Genomic DNA, 19,075 nt, shown 5'->3' with positions numbered 1-19,075 from the left:
TATCCTTAGTTGTCAAATTATGCAAGGTCATATAGTAATACAGTGTACATAAATCTATAATTCATGTGCCAGTATTCAAAGATAATCTTTTAACCATTGTACTTTTAAAATATAAATGATTTGCAGATCTATGATGTAATAACAAAGAGATTTTTGTTACGATTTCTAGGTATAAAATCACTCGCGATTCACGGAACAGGCTCTATCTCTTTGACCTCAAAGTGTCGGCATGTTATGAACCGATGGAATGTGACCAAAGTTTCACAGTTTTCAATCAAACAGCCTTTTCAATGAAGAACTGCAACTATGAAAAGGACTATTTAAACTCAAGTAAATACATTTACATCATGCTTAAAGGTTTTTTTATTGAAGTATTTTATAACACTGATAAAGTTTATTATGGTGTCTCCGTCTCTCTGCAGACTTCTCACTAACACACTGGATGGCATCGCATTCCATCGACAGAGTAGAAAACATCAAACCGTCACAAGCCAGTGAGCTGTTGCTGGAGCTGGGACTGGACCACTTCTTGTCAACACCAGAAAAATGTACATTGTCAGATAGTGTATACGGATCTGCTGGTACAAATGGATGGAACAGTGGTAATTCATTGATAGTCCTCCCTTTCTTTATACACTAAAAAAAAAAACAATCCATCAACTGGTGCTGATTTGTAAACATAGCCGAATATACACAGTAGTAATTATAATAATCGTGTTGGTCATTGTCTGTTCACCTCTATATTGTAGAATGAAAAAAATTGATAATGGACAGATCTGTCCATTATCAGATTGATTTTTTTATTAACATATTTATCGTACGTTCTTTCTGATTTTCTTATCAGAGTGCATGATGTTTCCCAACAACACTCTTACAAACATCACCGACACAAACACCGCCCGCTGTCATGTGCCTGCATCCTGTGATAGGGTCATGTGTTGTGTGTACGTACAGCCCGTCCAGACACACGCTCAGGTGGAACTTTTTCTGGATACGTGTAGCTATGAGATGGAGGCAGTCATTGACAATCTGAAAGTCCCATACAGCATTTTCAATCGGAATTGGGGTACACACCTAATATTCTGAATTCGTACTTTATGCATGAAATATATAGAGTTGCAATAATCCATGTTTATGTAGGCATTCAATGATAATTCAGTAACCTATAAACAGGTAAAAAAGATGAAATCGGCATCCATGGTATAGTCAAGTGGGGGTAAGTAGTAGCTACTAGAATAGTCGTCGGTGAAGTTTTTATGTTCTCTTCCACACAGATGTGTCATTTTGATAGTGAACCTTTTTTCTGTGCAGTAAGATGTTAATGTTTATTGATAGTGAACCTTTTTTCTGTGCAGTAAGATGTTAATGTTTATTGATAGTGAACCTTTTTTCTGTGCAGTAAGATGTTAATGTTTATTGATAGTGAACCTTTTTTCCGTGCAGTAAGATGTTAATGTTTATTGATAGTGAACCTTTTTTCCGTGCAGTAAGATGTTAATGTTTATTGATAGTGAACCTTTTTTCCGTGCAGTAAGATGTTAATGTTTATTGATAGTGAACCTTTTTTCCGTGCAGTAAGATGTTAATGTTTATTGCAGTTACCATGTGACTCCTGTGGGACCAATGAAGAAGTTCAGGGTGGATGGAGAAGTAAGGCAGTGTTATGAGAGAGGACTGTGTAACACCAGTCTGAGTTTTAAAGACCTCCCCCTCCACTACCGAACATGTAATGCTACTGATGGAGATGTGCCATTCCAAGGTGGGTGAACTTGCATCTCTAACAGTTATATTTTTCGTGATTCTGTATAATTCTGAAGGACTTCCATTGACATTCATGTGATGCACTTTGCAGGTGTGAGCTATGACTTTTGGAAAGAAACACAGTGTGCTGCACTTACATTTGATGTAAATGGTATGCAAAAACCTAAGTTTGAAACATTGTCAATACATATATTAAGTAGAATATTTCACATAGTACTCTACTAATTCTGCACATTTATGAATATATAATTATACATATACACCCCCCCCCCCACCCCCCCACCCCCCACCCCCCCCCACCCCCCACCCCCCACCCCCCCCCCCGCAAACGAAGTTTGGGGGGTATACTGGAATCACTTTGTCCGTCTGTCTGTCCGAAGTTTATTTCTAATACCGCTGGACATATTTCATTCAATCTTTATGCACATCTTCTATATATTATGTAGTTGTGCATCTCCTATTTTCATTGAAATATTTTAACAGTTATAGAAGTTACTCACATTTTCTTTTCATTTTGGGGGTTGCGCACTTTGTCCAGAGTTTAATTCTAATACCGTTGAACAGATTTGATTCAAACTTTATTCTCATCTTATATATATAATGTAGTTGTGCATCTTCTATTTTCATTGAAATATTTTAACAGTTATGGAAGTTACGGACATTTTCTGGTTTGGTTGTACTTCTAGTAATAGACACAATTTGTCCAGAGTTTATTTCTAATGACAAAGTAAAGTTGGCATAACATAATGATCTTTAACAAAGTGAATATAAACTAAAGACTAGAAGAGTTGACCAGGGATTTGCAACCATACAGCCTAAAATGTGGCAAATAGTATTCATTGTTTATATTAAGCATATTTTTAATATTTCATGTACTGCTGTACTGTAGAATATACACTTCTGCATTCACATTGATTGCCCTGTAGATAATGTGAAAATATCCAATGTGCTTGCATTAAATATTTCCCATCATTTTATATGCCCCGCGAGGGGTATTAGTCCCATTAGGACAGTTCTAGTTGATTCAGTTATCTTATGCATACATTAATTGTCAAGCAAATATAAAATGGAACCTCTTTATTTTATACTGTAAAGCGTGTGCACCAAGAACAATAGAATCTGTAGCTGTTGATGGTCGCAAACACTGTAAACACCTCCCGGACTGCAGCGGAATAGAATGCTGCTTTGACAATGCTTTCTATCTGGGAAATAGATCCATTTACTTCATGCTGAAAATGGATTGCACAAATCTAGAATTCCAAATAGAATCAAAGAAAATTGTCAAATCGTTAGCAACGCTGACTGACGGTAAGAAAATTAACCCAGAGTGTCAAGTCATGTTGACATATTTCACTGACTGAACTGTGAACAGTTTTAGAATTTGAAATTTCTTTTCATTTACAGATGTTGAAAATGTAGAGATTGTTGGGAATCCTCCAAGTTTTCAGTTTAATTACACTGTGAAAAATAATGTCCAAAGTTACAGTATAACTGCCAAATTAATGGTAGGGGGCATTATAACTGACCCTGCGGGTATGGTGATTTATAACTTGTTGGATCGCATCAACTCCAGAATATACAAACCACCCACTTGTCCAAGTACGACATCACGACGAAGACGAAAGAAGAGGATGATAGACGTCAATAAGTAATCATGATAAGCAACCCAGTGTGCATGTTGCATTGATCAAATTCTACTGTATTTATTGTTTAATATTTAGTACGTTTCCAGTGTTTTGCCTAAATTTGATATCTTTACAAATTGTAATGATAGCCATTTCCTCATGAACGTGCCACAGTTGTAAGCAGTGAACATATTCATACAGAACTACTTGATAGCATGTCTATTAAAACAGCTGGGAATTCCAACAAAATTGAATATAGAATTATAAGATATGAAATTTCACGCACTTCCTGAAAAGTTTGCTGTGTGAAGTGTTGCTGTTCATACCGTCATGTATTTTAAAAAATGAAATTGCTTTCTTAAGAATGTAAATGGTCTCAGTTTTCACAATCATTCAAAACTTTATAATTGTTGATTTTGCCTGTTTAAAACAGGAGCAAATTCCTAATTCTAAAACAAACTATTCCCATAAGATCTGAAATTGTTTTGGGTAAAATGTGACACATTTGTTTCACAATAGCTTTTAGACTTTTTCTGTGAATTTCCATTTACACGTAATGAAAGAAGAATTTGGAATTCTGCAGTTCACAATATCTTATTACAGACTTGATCCAGCAAAATTTACAGAGGGTCTGAGGACACTGATGGCAATGAAAGCCTCCAATGACCAGATTGAAAGATTCACCAAGATGGTACAGAGCCATAATGTGAGTACATTTGATGATGGTGTACAAATATTGTATCAAGTTTGATGTTTGAAAATGGTATTTTCAGTTTTAAAAAATCAGAAAAAGACAATAGTTCACTTTTTTTTCCAGGTTATAACTGTTACACTTTTTAAAGGTGTTACTGTTCTGAAATTTTGTGTACCTGGTATACCTAGTATATTTTACATCCTACATTTGTAAAACTACATGTGCAATACATTTTCAAAATTTCAAAAAGTTTCTTTTCACTATTCATGAAAGTTTTTCATTTGTTGGAAAGAAAGAAAGTTGTTTTAAAGTAGTTGTTAAACTTTGTTTATCCAAAACATCTTCATTTTGTGGGGGGGGGGGGGGGGGGGTGTCTTTCAAAGGCGGATTTGATTTTCACAATAAATGAAATCTGAATTTTTCTAATTTAACAGGAAGAATTAAAACTGAAGAATTTGGCTGGTGCAGTCCTTGGTAACAATGATGTAAAAACAGGCATGAAATCTGCTCTCAAAGCATTAGGATCCAACAACCCATTCACCATACAGACTTCTGGGGAAGTCTCTACTACAGTGGCAGTGCAAGGAGGTGGGAAGATATTTCTTGTACTCATCTCGCAGAAATGTGTAGAGTGTGGTTCTAACAGATGTCCATTTACTTTTCAAAGTAAATTATCACAAAAACCCTTTAGATATCTCGTGGTTTTAATCGAAATGACTTGCAATTCTAACAGGTGATGCCATAGGAGACATGTTGGGCACTGCAGTGTCAAACATTGCTGGCCGTGCCAAGCAAGCCTTTGTTGTTGGTAACGGTCTTTCACAAGAAGGAACTAGGTTGCTTGGAAAGAAACTAGCGTGCATGACCATAGGTGATCTGGAAGCATTGCTAGATTTAAAAAACATTGACCCAGTCAAAGTTGCTGAACTTATGAAAAATATTGGGGATTTAGCAAAAGCTTTGGTAAGGATACTCGTCTGGTTTTTTATGTTTGTTTTACATTCCTTCCATACCTGGAACCTTCGCAGATCTAAACACTGAGTTAACCAGGCTAATGCATTCATATTGAAGAGATGATAAATAGATTAGGGAAAAAAATAGCAGAAACGTTGCAGATGACCTTGAGGAGACAGGGACAGTTTTTATTTCATGATTTTTATTACTTTCAGTATTCTGAATTCCTGGATAGTGTGCTGACCAAGGGCGCCAACATATTCAAGAGTTTTGATTTTAAATTGGAAGGGGATTTCAGCTTTCCACGACATACAATTAACTTCTTTCATTTTGAAAAGTTTTTCCTCATTGGTGGACTGGTGCCCATGACCTTTGGTAAATAAAACTTAATCAAAAAACTCACATTTTAAAGTTCTTGTCCTTTAACAAATACTGTTTGAAATGCACTTATGTTTTTTTTGTTGTTGTTTTTTTTTATATTTTAAAGATTTGTGCTTTATGTAATGATACTAAGGTAAACATCAATTATTAAAATATTCGAATTTTAGAATTGTCACTTTTCTTACCATATTGGGTACAGAATCAGTGACAACAAACACTAACATATTACATAAGCTATACCAAAATGTTGTTAGTACTATACATGGATATGAAACGTAGATTGTTGTTCAAAGTCTATAATAATTATGCTTTCTAGTCAAAACCACTCTAAAGTGATGTGTGTAGTTTTTGTATTCATGAGAAATAGTTTAAGATTTGTTTAAATTTCAATCACGAAAACTTTTTGGGGATAAAAATTGTTTTACGTATTGATGATTTGCTCACATGCATTGTTTGATCATCATTTGTCCTTGGTCTGCCACATTATCCACTATGACACTCACAAAATACGCTTTGAAGCTTATGAGACACTTATCTCTAAAATAGCATGAGTATTTGGGTAGGCATTTTTATGCCCCTGTCAAAGACAGGACGTATTATGGTATGGCTCTGTTTGTCTGGACTTTGTAGGCAAAATGCAAAATGAACTGTAAGCATCAGGATCTTACAACTTGGTACATTGGATCACCATGATGAGGAAGATCCTAATTGTTTTTCAAGGTCAAAGGCCCAGGCCGTAGTATCAGTTGATAGGAAAACCTTGTAGGCAGAATACAGACTGAACTATTGGGGCCAGGACTGTCAAACTGGTACACATACTCCTCATGCCAAGTGGAGGTTGACTTTTTTTCGTAAAGGTAAAAGGTCAAGGTCCTAGTATCACTTAGTAGGAAACTTTGTAAGCAGGATACATACCAAACTGTTGGGGCTAGTACTGTCAACCTTGGTACATATACACCTTATGACTAGCGGAGGATGCCTATTATTTCTTAAGGTCAAAGTTATAGCATCACTTCGAAGAAAAAACTTGTAATCATTACGGATACAGATATTGTCCTGAAATTTAGTCACAATCTTCCTCTTAGAGAAATATAAATCAGTTTGCATCTCAGCTGGAGTGGTTAACCATGACCTACTTTAGGGATAAAAGTAGGTCAAACACTTTCCAGATTTTTTTTCACCATGAATACAGGTATTGCTCTAAAATTTTGCCACAACCTCCTTCCCAGAGAAATACATTATCAGTTCACATTTCAACTTGATTGGTGCACCATGACGTATTTAGGACTAAACGTAGGTCAAATAGTTTTTTGGACCTTTTCTCGTCATGGAGAGATATTTCACTGACATTTTGTCACAACCTCCTTCTCAGAAAAATACATAATCAGTTCACATGTCAGATAGATTGGTGCACCATGACCTATTTTAGGGCTTTTCTATTCTGAATGTGTATGATATCAATTCAGAGTGCATAATGTGCTTACAGGTCCAGTGAGTGTATGTTGTACCATTTTTGGTACTCTTGTTGTCCATGAGTATCTTTTAACATTTCCAATAATACCCTGTCCGTCTGTAGATATGTGGACGTGTGGTTAAGAGGTCAGCCTTTCCTCACCTTAAGGCAGGTGCAATACAGACATAAACTTGTGCATATGACAAATCTTGAGATGCTGCTTTCAGTTCATGGTTTGGATGTTACATCTAAACTACATTTTATGTTTCATTGAAGCTAATTAAGAATAGCATTTAGGTCTTTTTCAAGCTTCTTACATGTGATATATGAACAAAACTCACCCTTGACTACAGGTGCTCTGTTTAACACATTAAATTTTGTGTACTGCCCATAACCATCTTATTACAAGATTAACACACCAAGTGTCATTTGAAGTAGCAGATGAGTTAAGTAATTTTATTATTTACAGCTCAAGTGTACCGCTTTATTTATATTGCCGTTGATGTGTGTAATCCTCCTATTGAATTAGTTGAAATATGAACATTTTTATCATTTTGTTAGGATTTGGTTCTGATGCATACTTTGGTGTAAGATTTACGGTTGGTGCCAAAATTATGGAAATGAAAGGATATGTCAAAGTTGAGCCCTATGGTGGGGTGTCTGCTTATGGCGAGATGGGCATAGGTTTCATTTTGTATGGTAAATTGAAACTTGTTGGTCAGATCATGGACACAGGATTTCCAACTACTGCTGAAATCACATTCAGCAAATTTCCATTGGACGTAAAGTGAGTTCAGTTTTAATTATTTTTTTTTACGTTTCATTTTCTCCAAGACATTTCTATTTTGCGTCAAAATCTATATAGAGGGTGTAAGCATACACAATTGATATCTTTGTTTTTAGTCTTCAAATGTATCTGAGACTTACCCCAATCAAACTGGCATTGTACGCACAAGTCACCTTAGAAGTTGACCTTCTGTTTGTAACCATAAAGAAAGTGCTGTTTGAAAAGAAGATCTGGCAATATTCAACTCCAACCATAAAGAAGAAGCTGATTGATACCCACAAGCCTGAAGAAGATAAAACACCACCGCATATTACATCGGTATTGTATTTACATATTTAGCCCTGTAAATCATATGCTAAGAGCATGATTACATGTCTGCATTGAGGAAGTTTTGAATTATCATTATGACATATACAGTACAATTTGTCTAACCACAAGGTTGTGTAATCCAATTTCTTTGTAATCTGCATAGACAGTTTAGCTCCAATCTCCAAACATTGAACGCATTTCGAGAATACCAATTTATATGTACAGTGTATATTATTTTTAGATCAAACAATGTTTGGATACAAAGATAAAAAATAGTAGCTAAGTCTGATCTTACTGTGGTATGGGAGACAATGTGCAAGTCATTATATTCTCTTATAATGAGAGAAAATGCATTGAACTGAAATGTGCAATGCTCCTTTTCTAATAATACATATATTTATTAGAATTTTTTGATCTCGTGAACAGACTGGTGGTCAGCCTCCTGGAGTGGGGGGAGCCTGTGAGATTGTCCAGTCTCCTGGTCGTGACTATACTGAACCGGAGTTCAGACTGAGGCTGGATGCAGAAGATGACCGGAGTAATGTGATCCTGACTCTGAATGTGGGCACTGTACCTGGAGGAGGAGATGTGATCAAAGGAAAGGAATTGGGAGGATTTTCCACAGCCTTGACAGAGGTAAGTAATATAGAATGTTGAAAATGTTTTGTTATTCTGTAGAATTTAATCTTTTCATAAGATTTAATTTACATACTGTATGCAGGGTTATTTTTCCGCCTTTCTACACTTGCAAACAGGTTTGCCCCACACACAGTTGTGTTCAAAGAGAGATAAGACAGAAAACTGTTTTGCCCAATCTTAAATTTGCCCACTGATGACGAGGGTGAAAGGGGCGAAAATAAAACAGGGGGGGGGGGATTTTTCCCTGCATACATGCAACATGTAGTTACTTGCCAAAATTCATAATTTTTGTCCAGCATACAGTTATCCAGATAAGATTTAAAGATACCTATGTACTGATAATTACAAGTTTTTGTTTCCAAACCAACATCATGAGTATTGTATCTATGAGTTCATTGACTGTAGATGTAGGAGTAAGTACATATCCCACAATACTCATTATCCTAGATCACGTGTAGCACTAAAGGGTAGTTAGATATGTACCAATTACATAATTGCTGGGAAAATAGCAAGCGGTATGCTAAAAAGACAGTCATGTGGTCAGCACTCAGTATATTTCAGAAAGAAAGTGACTGTGTAAAAAGACAGGCTGTCTTTTGAAACTACTTTTATCTATATCTCTTCAACCATACATTTTTGTATGCGTACATAATAGAGTTTTTAGCCGAGTTGCAACGAAGTTGAACTCGGCTATTGGTTTGGTGATGCGGGCGGGCGGTTGGGCGTCAACAATTGGTTTCTGGATGATAACTCAAAAAGTTTACAATCTAATCAAATGAAACTTTGATATATTGTTGGGTACCAGGTAAGGAAGACCCCTATTGATTTTGGAGAAAAATGGTCAAAGGTCAAGGTCACAGTGACCGAAAATAGAATAAAAATTTCAGGAAAATTTGGTTTCCGGATGATAACTCAGAAAGTTTAAATCCGAATCAAATGATACTTAAAGATATTGTTATGTACCAGGTAAGGAAGACCCCTATTGATTTTGGAGAAAATGGGTCCAAGGTCACAGTGACCGAAAATAGATTAGAATTCCAAAAGGATTTTGGTTTCCGGAGGATAACTCGAAAAAATTTTATTTGAATCAAATGAAACTTGGATATATTGTTGGATACCAGCAAAGCAAGGCCCCTATTGATTTTGGAGAACAAAGGTCAAGGTCACAGTGACCGAATATAGATTGAAAACTTCAGACAAATATGGTTTCTGGACAGTAACTCGAAAAGTTTAAAACTGAAATTAGTTCTTCACAATTATAAATATACCACGTCATTCCTGGCTTTACAGTGTATCCCATGCAACTCGGCTCATGCACCCCTGGGTGCATATACTGATTTTATTTTGGATGTCTTTTACTGTAAGTTACCAACTTTCATTCACAACAACTATAGTTTGAGATTTACCAGTGATGAACTGGTTTGTGGCCACCAATATTCACAACTGAGATAATCTTAAACAAATACTAGAAACAGACTGGTTTGTGGTGAGAAATATTCATGAAGATAAGGTTCTTGTGAACCACGAAAATTTCTTCGACACAAATAAAAGTTTGTTTACAGTATTAATAAAATACCATAGTATTGATTTGTAGCATATGTACCTTTGATTTTTGCTTATTTCAATATGACATTGACGTCTAGATTCTCAAACCTTCTGGAGTGCCTCTGTACTTTACTGTGAATGTGGCCAATGAAGCTGGTGTGAGTGTCCCAGCTACCTGTAAGTTGGAGACGTTCGACATGACCATTCCCGGAGGAAGAATGTCAGAGGCTTTCAGATCGACCAGTAACCCCAGGGTGATGAAGGGACTGGTCACAGTGTACGAGGACTCCCCCATAGAGGAGGTTATGGTAGCCATAGGGTACGGCAAAAACATATGGGGAGAACAGATAGTCCGGTGGAACAAAACCAGTATAGCTGCAAATTCTGTCAACTATGATGTTGGTTAGTTTTCATTGATGAGAAGTATGAGAATTGTTGGTTATTGGCTATACACGTTTAGGAATATGTAACTGTTTCTCTGTGGGATTTTGACAGGTGATGACCCACTGAATGTGAAAGTAATGAGTGTATTCTCATCTGGAAAGTCTGGTCGTCTGACGGGCAGAGGAATTGTGTTTCAAGAATACAAAGAAATATCCACACCTGGACAGTGTGCTTCGTACTGCAATAAAATGCATGTTACAAAGTGTCTTAGCTTCAATTATGACTTTGGAAGTGGTGACTGTGAGTTACTGGAGGCAATCGAAGGACACGATTTCAAGTTATCAAAGGTAAGGATTTAAATTAGAAGTTTCATAATGATTTCATCAAGGTTTATTTAAGGAATGAAGGTAATTCTTACTCATTTTATAGATTTCAAGTAAGTTGGGGCAGTTTTTGCAAAGCAGTTTATAAAAGAGTGTAAACTGTCCCAACTTCATATCATAATTTTAAAAATGAGTAAAAATTAATCTACCAATAATTCCATAAAGTGAAATGCATTTGAGGTAATTTAATGAATAATTCTAAAGAAAACATTAATTTTATGTGACACAGAGTAATATTGCCATATCAATAACATGGAAACAGAGAAGACAAAAGTATTGTGACATCATTCCTAGGATGTCATATGGTGTGACTAAATAGCAACTTAGTTTATATGATATAAAGAATTCAATGTTGATAAAGAAAAATGAACCAAATTGCATTTTACAAGTGAAATTGAATTATTTTCCATTTACTTAAGGATGGACATTACACACACTATGAAAAATTAGGAATTGGATCAAACAGAGAATTTGAGTTCAACAAACTACAGTTGCTGCATGATAAGATTTTCTACATCAATGTCAAAGTGCGAAACTCTCTAGGATTCGTTAATATTCTGTCATCAGACACCATCATCACTGATTTCACACCTCCTGATCCTACGATACGTAAGTACAAACTCCTGCACGTTTATTGAATTAAGAATACATTCACTGCACCTTGCAACATGTTGAAAGCACTCTTTTTATCCTCTGTATATCTGATATTGCATCCCCTGTATGTCTGATATTACCAGGGGTGTGATTTTTCCTCTTTTCAGAGGAAATCCTCTGATTGGCTCATCTTTAAAAAAAAATTAAACACTCTGGGTTTGATCTAAAGTGACAGCAGATGATATTTTTCCAGGTAGGGTGAGGTATTTTCCTCCCCTTTTGACCAGTTTCCCCCTGATTTCTGAGAAATTCAGCCACAGCCCTGTATTACATCCTCTGTATATCTGATATGATAATAGAATTAATCCTTCATTAGGACGAGTGTGGGATTGGGAAAGATTCGCAGTCTAGGATGAGGTGCGGAGTCCTAGACAACAAACCCACACCTGTAAATAATAAAGGATTATTTTTCTCACATTTTATCCACAGTTTAGTGTACTATAATTCAGGAGCTTTGAGAAAATTTAAAATCCTCATATGAACTTAAATGCAAAAACTAATTAGTAAGAAAGAGCATACCTGAAAATAGTTTACACTTAAAGTATGTAAACTAAAAAGCCTGCGGCTATCCCTCAGAAAGCTATATCAAATCGTTTGAAGAATCTAATACCAAATATAAATTGTAAATCGTAGTAAATACACAAAATTGTAGCAGTGTAAGACAGAAAAATCTCACATGGCTGTCTCTCATGGGTAATGTTGGTCTTTGGTGATAATGTGAGAATGTTACATCCCCTGTACATCTGATATGATATTACATCTCATGTAAATAGTTGATATTACAGAAAGTTGGGTCACAGTGTAATTGTGGTTTTCTTTTCCTTTTGGGAACAGACCAGATAAACATTACAAGTGATATACTAGAGGTGTCAAATTGTCTGGACATCATTCCCAATGACAGGAGAGACTGGGAGAGACTGTGTGTGGGAATAGATCCCTCCAGAAAGAATCACCGCATCATCAGAGATGGAGAGGGGTCAGAAACCGTGTACAATGGCCATGAATTCAAGACAGACCTCAAGTATACCAGGGCCAACAGATATATTTCTGGTAAATAAATGATTGAAGTTCTGGAACTCAAGGACTGTAATTGACATACTGTTAAAAATTTATGTAGGTGAATGCACTTGTGTCTGATTCTGAAAGTGTTGTGCACACTTTTCTCATGCTTTTCAGCTAACTGGGATGGTATTTATGACAATGAGACAGGATTGCTTGGTTATTCTGTAACTGCTGGAGAGAAAATATGTGAGGAAAAAATCAAGGCCCACCATGATCCTCATGCCCACCTGTTTGATGAGTCGCAGTGGACAAACAGCGTGATGATGACCCCGCTGGAGGCCCCCTACACTGTCTTACCAGGTACTGTCTGAGTACTTATGTCAGCACAATTAATAGCGAGCGAAGTGACGCGACAAGCTCGCTCTAATGATTACGCAATTGAGTCACGTGGTTTGCTCTTCATCAACTGAAAAATGATGGGGACTACCCATAATGCCTCCGGAAAAATGTCGTCGTCACTGCGGTATACTTCATGGACAATCCCGTAATTAAAATAATTAGATTGTTTAGAAAGTACAATTAACGTTTTTAAATTCCAGACAAGCTTTCTCATAGCTTCAAACGTTTTGTTTTTGCTTGGTTTGAGAGAAGAAAAAACATTGCAGCTAATATGACGTCACAATTTGTAACTGTTTACACCAAGCGTGTTATATTTCCCGTGTTAAATGAAGAGGCGGATAAAAGCCATGTTGCAAGATGTTAATGGGCTTCGCTCGTCTCAACGGTCATACCGTACAACATATTAATCTAATGCTACTGGAGCAGAAGTTTTATTTTGCCTCAGTTTGAACTGTTTTTGATTAAGACTACATGATGATGTTCTATGATAATGGATAAAATTGATTGATGGATTGAATATTGTTTAACGTCCCTTTCGAAATTTTTCACTCATATGGAGACATCACCATTGCCGGTGAAGGGCTGCAAAATTTAGGCCTATGCTCGTCACTTACTACCTTTGAGCAGGGAGGGGTCTTTATCGTGCCACACCTGCTGTGACATGGTACCTCGGTTTTTGCAGTCTCATCCGAAGGACCGCCCCATTTAGTCGCCTTTTACGACAACCAAGGGGAACTGAGGACCTATTTTAACCTGGATCTCATGGGATAAATGAAGTTCAGCCCAAACAATAGATTAGTGTTATTGGTTCCTAGCCAAATATAGGCATTAAGATATGAATATTTCTGAATTAAGTACAGTGTTAAACATATGATATTTTATTTTCAAGTAAAAGAATTTAAAAGAAATTTAAGATGGAAATGAACAATGTCATTTTCAGAATTCATTTTACTATTTCCAAAATTGTTTCATACCCTGTTAATCATCAAGCAGTGTGTGTTGTTTTATGTCTTTGTCCATTCCTTCAGATTGGTGACTGCTAAGTATTACATTACTCCATTTTAGATGGTCCTTATTTCATCACTGTAAGAGCCATCAACAAAGTGGAATATGGAGGACCCCTGGCCACCAGTTTTTGCCACTCCACTCCATACATTGTTGATAACACTCCTCCCTTTGTGTATGAAATCTATAACATACGATATGAGGAGGACCAGTTTAATCTGAGCATGTCACATAACTCATCGTAAGTAATTGTTCCATATCAACAATAAGATGTTGTAAGCTACTGTAAAAAAAAAAAAGCTTAATTGAGTTCCCAATGTGAAAGCTGTATGTAACAATCTGTATTTCTGGCAATAAGTAATATGTAATATTGTGGATCTTGGGAATATTTATTGCATACAATATAAGTCCTTTACTGGTATTCCAGATGAACTTGCTTACCTACATATATATTTCAAGTTTATTTTCAGCTAAAATGTAATTTTCTGATTTCAGGGATCCAGATTCTGGACTGATAAGAAATGATCTCTGCCTGGGGAGAACAAGAAGAGATTGCGATGAAATGATGTGGAAAACCATCGACTTCAATCCCAATGTTACCATGTTAAAGAAACTGACTGAGGGAGTGCCTGTCTGGATCAAAATCAAAGCTGTTAACAATGGTATAGAATTGTTGTGCATAATTGTTAGCATGATGAGAGAACATCTATACAATTCATATGAGAGTAAAACAGTTCTCAGCAACTTTATTCTGATGCTTGCCATTTGCAAAATACTGTAGTACAACATATTATCACTTTGTGAGTTTCACAAGTACCACTTTTGTCCAGAATATTGATCACCACAAGCCAGTTATGAATTTATCAAGTACATATGTTTGTGGGTTTACCCTTCAATACTACTTGATGTATATGTTTATACAAATTCACAAAATAGGAGTAAGAAATGAAAGTTCACAGTTTCAGTTTTGGAGGTTATGCATGTTTGCCTCAGACAAATTTAACTGAAAAATCTAATTCATACATGTTTATCTTGTAGACGATCCCTAACCAGAATTGAAGATATATACATTCTATAAATTGTATATTTTCAGTTGACCTGAGGACAATAGGAATATCTGATTCCCCCATCATTGTAGACAGATCTCCCCCTGTAGCTGGCAAAGTCAATGATGGAGAGATTTATAAAGTAGATCTACAATATACGATGTACCCAGACAAGGTCAGGTGTCAGTTTTATGCAGGACAGTAGTAAATTCGATTTCACATTCTGGTAACCAGGCTGTACCTGATCAAGTTCTAATAATTCATTGAATATTCTAACTTTTTCAGATTTGCAGTAACTGGGTGTCTTTCTATGATCCTCAGTCTGGAATTGATATGTATATGGTCAGTGTGGGTTCATCTCCAAACACAACTGATGTGGCCAACCTGACCCAGTTCTCCAGTAAAACTCACCATGCATGTGTAGAACTGGAACCAGACAAATACCTAGAGCACAATCAAAAGTACTTCTCGAAAGTGTATGCTTTCAATGGTGCTCACAAACAACTCAATGTCTCCAAGGTCTCAGACGGAGGTAAAATTAAAGGACTGTACGTGATTAAAGCCCTATTTTGCCCACTAAAATCGACATTGGTGCTACTGTTACAAATTAAGTGTATTTTGTTTAAGAATCCTGGTGCAACTCAGTTGTCATTCTCATTTTGATAAATATGATTTTAAACAGGAATTATGATATCAAACACAAGTTTTGCTACCCTTTTCAGTATTTTATATAAAATTGAAAAATTGTGTTACTATTATGTTATATATTCCAAATGACAGTATTAAAATATCAGAGACAGATTATGTGAAACTGACAAATGACAGTAAATATCAGAGACAGATTATGTAAAACTGACAAATGACAGTAAATATCAGAGACAGATTATGTGAAACTGACAAATGACAGTAAATATCAGAGACAGATTATGTGAAACTGACAACTGACTGTAAATATCAGAGACAGATTATGTGAAACTGACAAATGACAGTAAATATCAGAGACAGATTATGTGAAACTGACAAATGACAGTAAATATCAGAGACAGATTATGTGCAACTGACAAATGACAGTAAATATCAGAGACAGATTATGTGCAACTGACAAATGACAGTAAATATCAGAGACAGATTATGTGAAACTGACAACTGACAGTAAATATCAGAGACAGATTAATATGTGAAACTGACAAATGACAGTAAATATCAGAGACAGATTATGTGAAACTGACAAATGACTGTAGATATCAGAAACAGATTAATATGTGAAACTGACAACTGACTGTAAATATCAGAGACAGATTATGTGAAACTGACAAATGACAGTAAATATCAGAGACAGATTAATATGTGAAACTGACAAATGACAGTAAATGTCAGAGACAGATTATGTGAAACTGACAAATGACAGTAAATGTCAGAGACAGATTATGTGAAACTGACAAATGACAGTAAATATCAGAGACAGATTATGTGAAACTGACAAATGACAGTAAATATCAGAGACAGATTAATATGTGAAACTGACAACTGACAGTAAATATCAGAGACAGATTATGTGAAACTGACAAATGACAGTAGATATCAGAGACAGATTAATATGTGAAACTGACAACTGACTGTAAATATCTGAGACAGATTATGTGAAACTGACAAATGACAGTAAATATCAGAGACAGATTAATATGTGAAACTGACAACTGACTGTAAATATCTGAGACAGATTATGTGAAACTGACAAATGACAGTAAATATCAGAGACAGATTATGTGAAACTGACAACTGACTGTAAATATCAGAGACAGATTATGTAAAACTGACAAATGACTGTAAATATCTGAGACAGATTATGTAAAACTGACAAATGACTGTAAATATCTGAGACAGATTATGTGGAACTATATTTGGCATGGCACTTTTTATAAACTAAAACAAGATTTAGTCTTTCTCTAAAGCATTTGAATTTTTTTTTAGGTTTATGGGAGCCTAGAAAACTTGTTATCATACATAATTCTTTGAAGTTATACAACTTTAATTTATGAAAGGATCACAATCAAACACTAGCTTTTGTTTCCAGTGTTGGTGGATTTGAGTAAGCCAGTGGCAGGAGAAGTGGTGGATGGGTCCGCTAAAGACTTTACAGATCTACAGTTCACAACTAGCCAGGCGAAAGTGGAACTTCAGTGGAGAGACTTCTATGATCCAGAGTCAAACATCAGTCATTATGATGTCAGAGTTGACAGGGCCAAGTATGTGGACTACTACAAAACAGAATATTTTAATATTCAGTTAAAACTGTACGATATATTTGTAGTTCTCATTTTGTTTGAATTCTTACTGGTTGTTCATATTCACCATCACTAATGTTATAATGGTGCACCATGTCTTTTCTGCCTTCCTATCTTTTAGCCTAATCTAAGTTCGTCTTGCATTGTGATACTCAGGATCAAACCACCTTGTCAATCGATGCTTTTAGGGGATGATCATCACAATAGGCCACAATATCCCTATTTTTAGAATTGCAGAGTGAAATTATACTTGGGTCATTATATACTGTGAGGCCAATCATCCAAAACTTTGTCAGATACTGCTTCCTGAAAGTTCTGGAAAATAGATCGTAGTGTCTACTTCCTGAAAGTTCTGAAAAATAGATCATAGTGTCATTTTGAAACTATATGGCCATGCACACAGATTTTAAGGTGTCAGTAACAATTTCTAAGTTAGCACTGTAGCTGTGTTCAGTTCTTAATGAGCATATCTTGTAACCTGGTAGTACACTTTATTTCTTGTTTTTAAATAGAAACATGACCCACAATTTTGAAACCATCCAAAACTGGGTACCTTTCCCTAGCACAGTCAGCATTGTGAAATGGTTGAAGTTCCACCACAGTCATGGTGACAGAATCAAGACTTCTCTGAGAACCACCAACAAGGCTCTTAACGCCATTGTCAACACTACCAACAGTTTTATTGTAGATGTCACCCCTCCTTATCTCCATCATCTGCGGGATGGTCTCCAGTCTAAAGATCAGGAATACCAAGTAAGTTTTAAATGTTTTATCATGAAGACATTAGAAAGTATGTAGTATTTTAAAACTTGAATTTCAATTTTGTGCTTGATTTCCTAGCTATGATGCATGTAAATGTATGCTCTCGTTTTGTGAGGTTGGAGAATTGATTCAGATAGATTTATGAATGTATGAAAATTTTCAGTCTATAACAGATCAATTGTCAGTCAGCTTCAAATACACAGACAAAGAATCTGGTGTCGATCACATCAAAGTCCAGATCTATGAAGTTGCTGGGGGTACAAGAACACAGAAATATCCAGGTTTGTTTTCCATTTTGGAGAAACTTGGCAGCTTTTGGTAAGTCATTGAACCATGGGATGGAACAAGTAGAATGGGATTTAAAAATTACCCAAATTTATTTGTACTTTCAACATTTTTATGTGCATTGATTTTGAATTTGTTATATACTCACTTGTATCATATCCCCATATTTATGTGGACATCTGCCTTCATCATAAACTTGTTAAAAAATCCTCCATGAAACTGAAGTTCTAACAGAAACTTAGTTTACTGAATGACATTAGGAGGGTGTCTATTATTTGATGAAGGCCACATGGAATGTCATGACTCTAAACCAGAGTAATTTAATCAAGATCACAGGTAAAAAAGAAAAATAAAGAAGTTTGAAATTTTTGTCTATGCCATAATCTTATAATAGAATGCTCTAGAAGTTCATGCTTGGTGGAAATATTGCTTCAAAACAAATGATGTGTCTTGACCCTGAACCAAGGATATTTTTGATGTCTTTATTCTTCATTAAGATCATTTGCAACAGGTCAAGGTCATATAAATACTTGAGTTATTAACTGGCCAATAACTACTTAATGCAGGGATTGTAGAAGTAGTAGAAGTTTGTATGAAAAACATGTTGAATGTACAGTATTTTGAATATGCCCACTATTAGTCCCAGTCCCATTTATATGGATTTTTCTTCTACTCACTTTGGTATTGATTAGCAAGATTAAATGTTATATTCATTATATTTC

General features: G+C 35.7%; 1 protein-coding gene across 1 annotated transcript in view; it reads left to right on the top strand.

Moving 5' to 3' along the window:
* Positions 1-19,075, top strand: part of LOC125651305 (uncharacterized) — a 167,723-nt gene that overhangs the window by 87,235 nt on the left and 61,413 nt on the right. The window contains 27 exon segments of the mRNA XM_056166812.1: positions 170-330; positions 423-602; positions 845-1,066; positions 1,174-1,216; positions 1,599-1,759; positions 1,853-1,912; positions 2,857-3,069; positions 3,166-3,409; positions 3,990-4,092; positions 4,515-4,668; positions 4,814-5,043; positions 5,250-5,409; positions 7,430-7,655; positions 7,772-7,973; positions 8,391-8,600; positions 10,247-10,550; positions 10,644-10,879; positions 11,335-11,524; positions 12,404-12,619; positions 12,746-12,931; positions 14,036-14,216; positions 14,471-14,637; positions 15,069-15,196; positions 15,307-15,553; positions 17,096-17,267; positions 17,819-18,059; positions 18,232-18,349. Coding sequence (XP_056022787.1) covers positions 170-330; positions 423-602; positions 845-1,066; positions 1,174-1,216; positions 1,599-1,759; positions 1,853-1,912; positions 2,857-3,069; positions 3,166-3,409; positions 3,990-4,092; positions 4,515-4,668; positions 4,814-5,043; positions 5,250-5,409; positions 7,430-7,655; positions 7,772-7,973; positions 8,391-8,600; positions 10,247-10,550; positions 10,644-10,879; positions 11,335-11,524; positions 12,404-12,619; positions 12,746-12,931; positions 14,036-14,216; positions 14,471-14,637; positions 15,069-15,196; positions 15,307-15,553; positions 17,096-17,267; positions 17,819-18,059; positions 18,232-18,349 — 4,955 coding nt within the window.

This window comes from Ostrea edulis, chromosome 5 (genome assembly GCF_947568905.1).
Source record: "Ostrea edulis chromosome 5, xbOstEdul1.1, whole genome shotgun sequence".
NCBI classification, from domain to species: Eukaryota; Metazoa; Mollusca; class Bivalvia; order Ostreida; family Ostreidae; genus Ostrea; species Ostrea edulis.
This window is presented reverse-complemented; position numbering and strand designations above follow the sequence as displayed.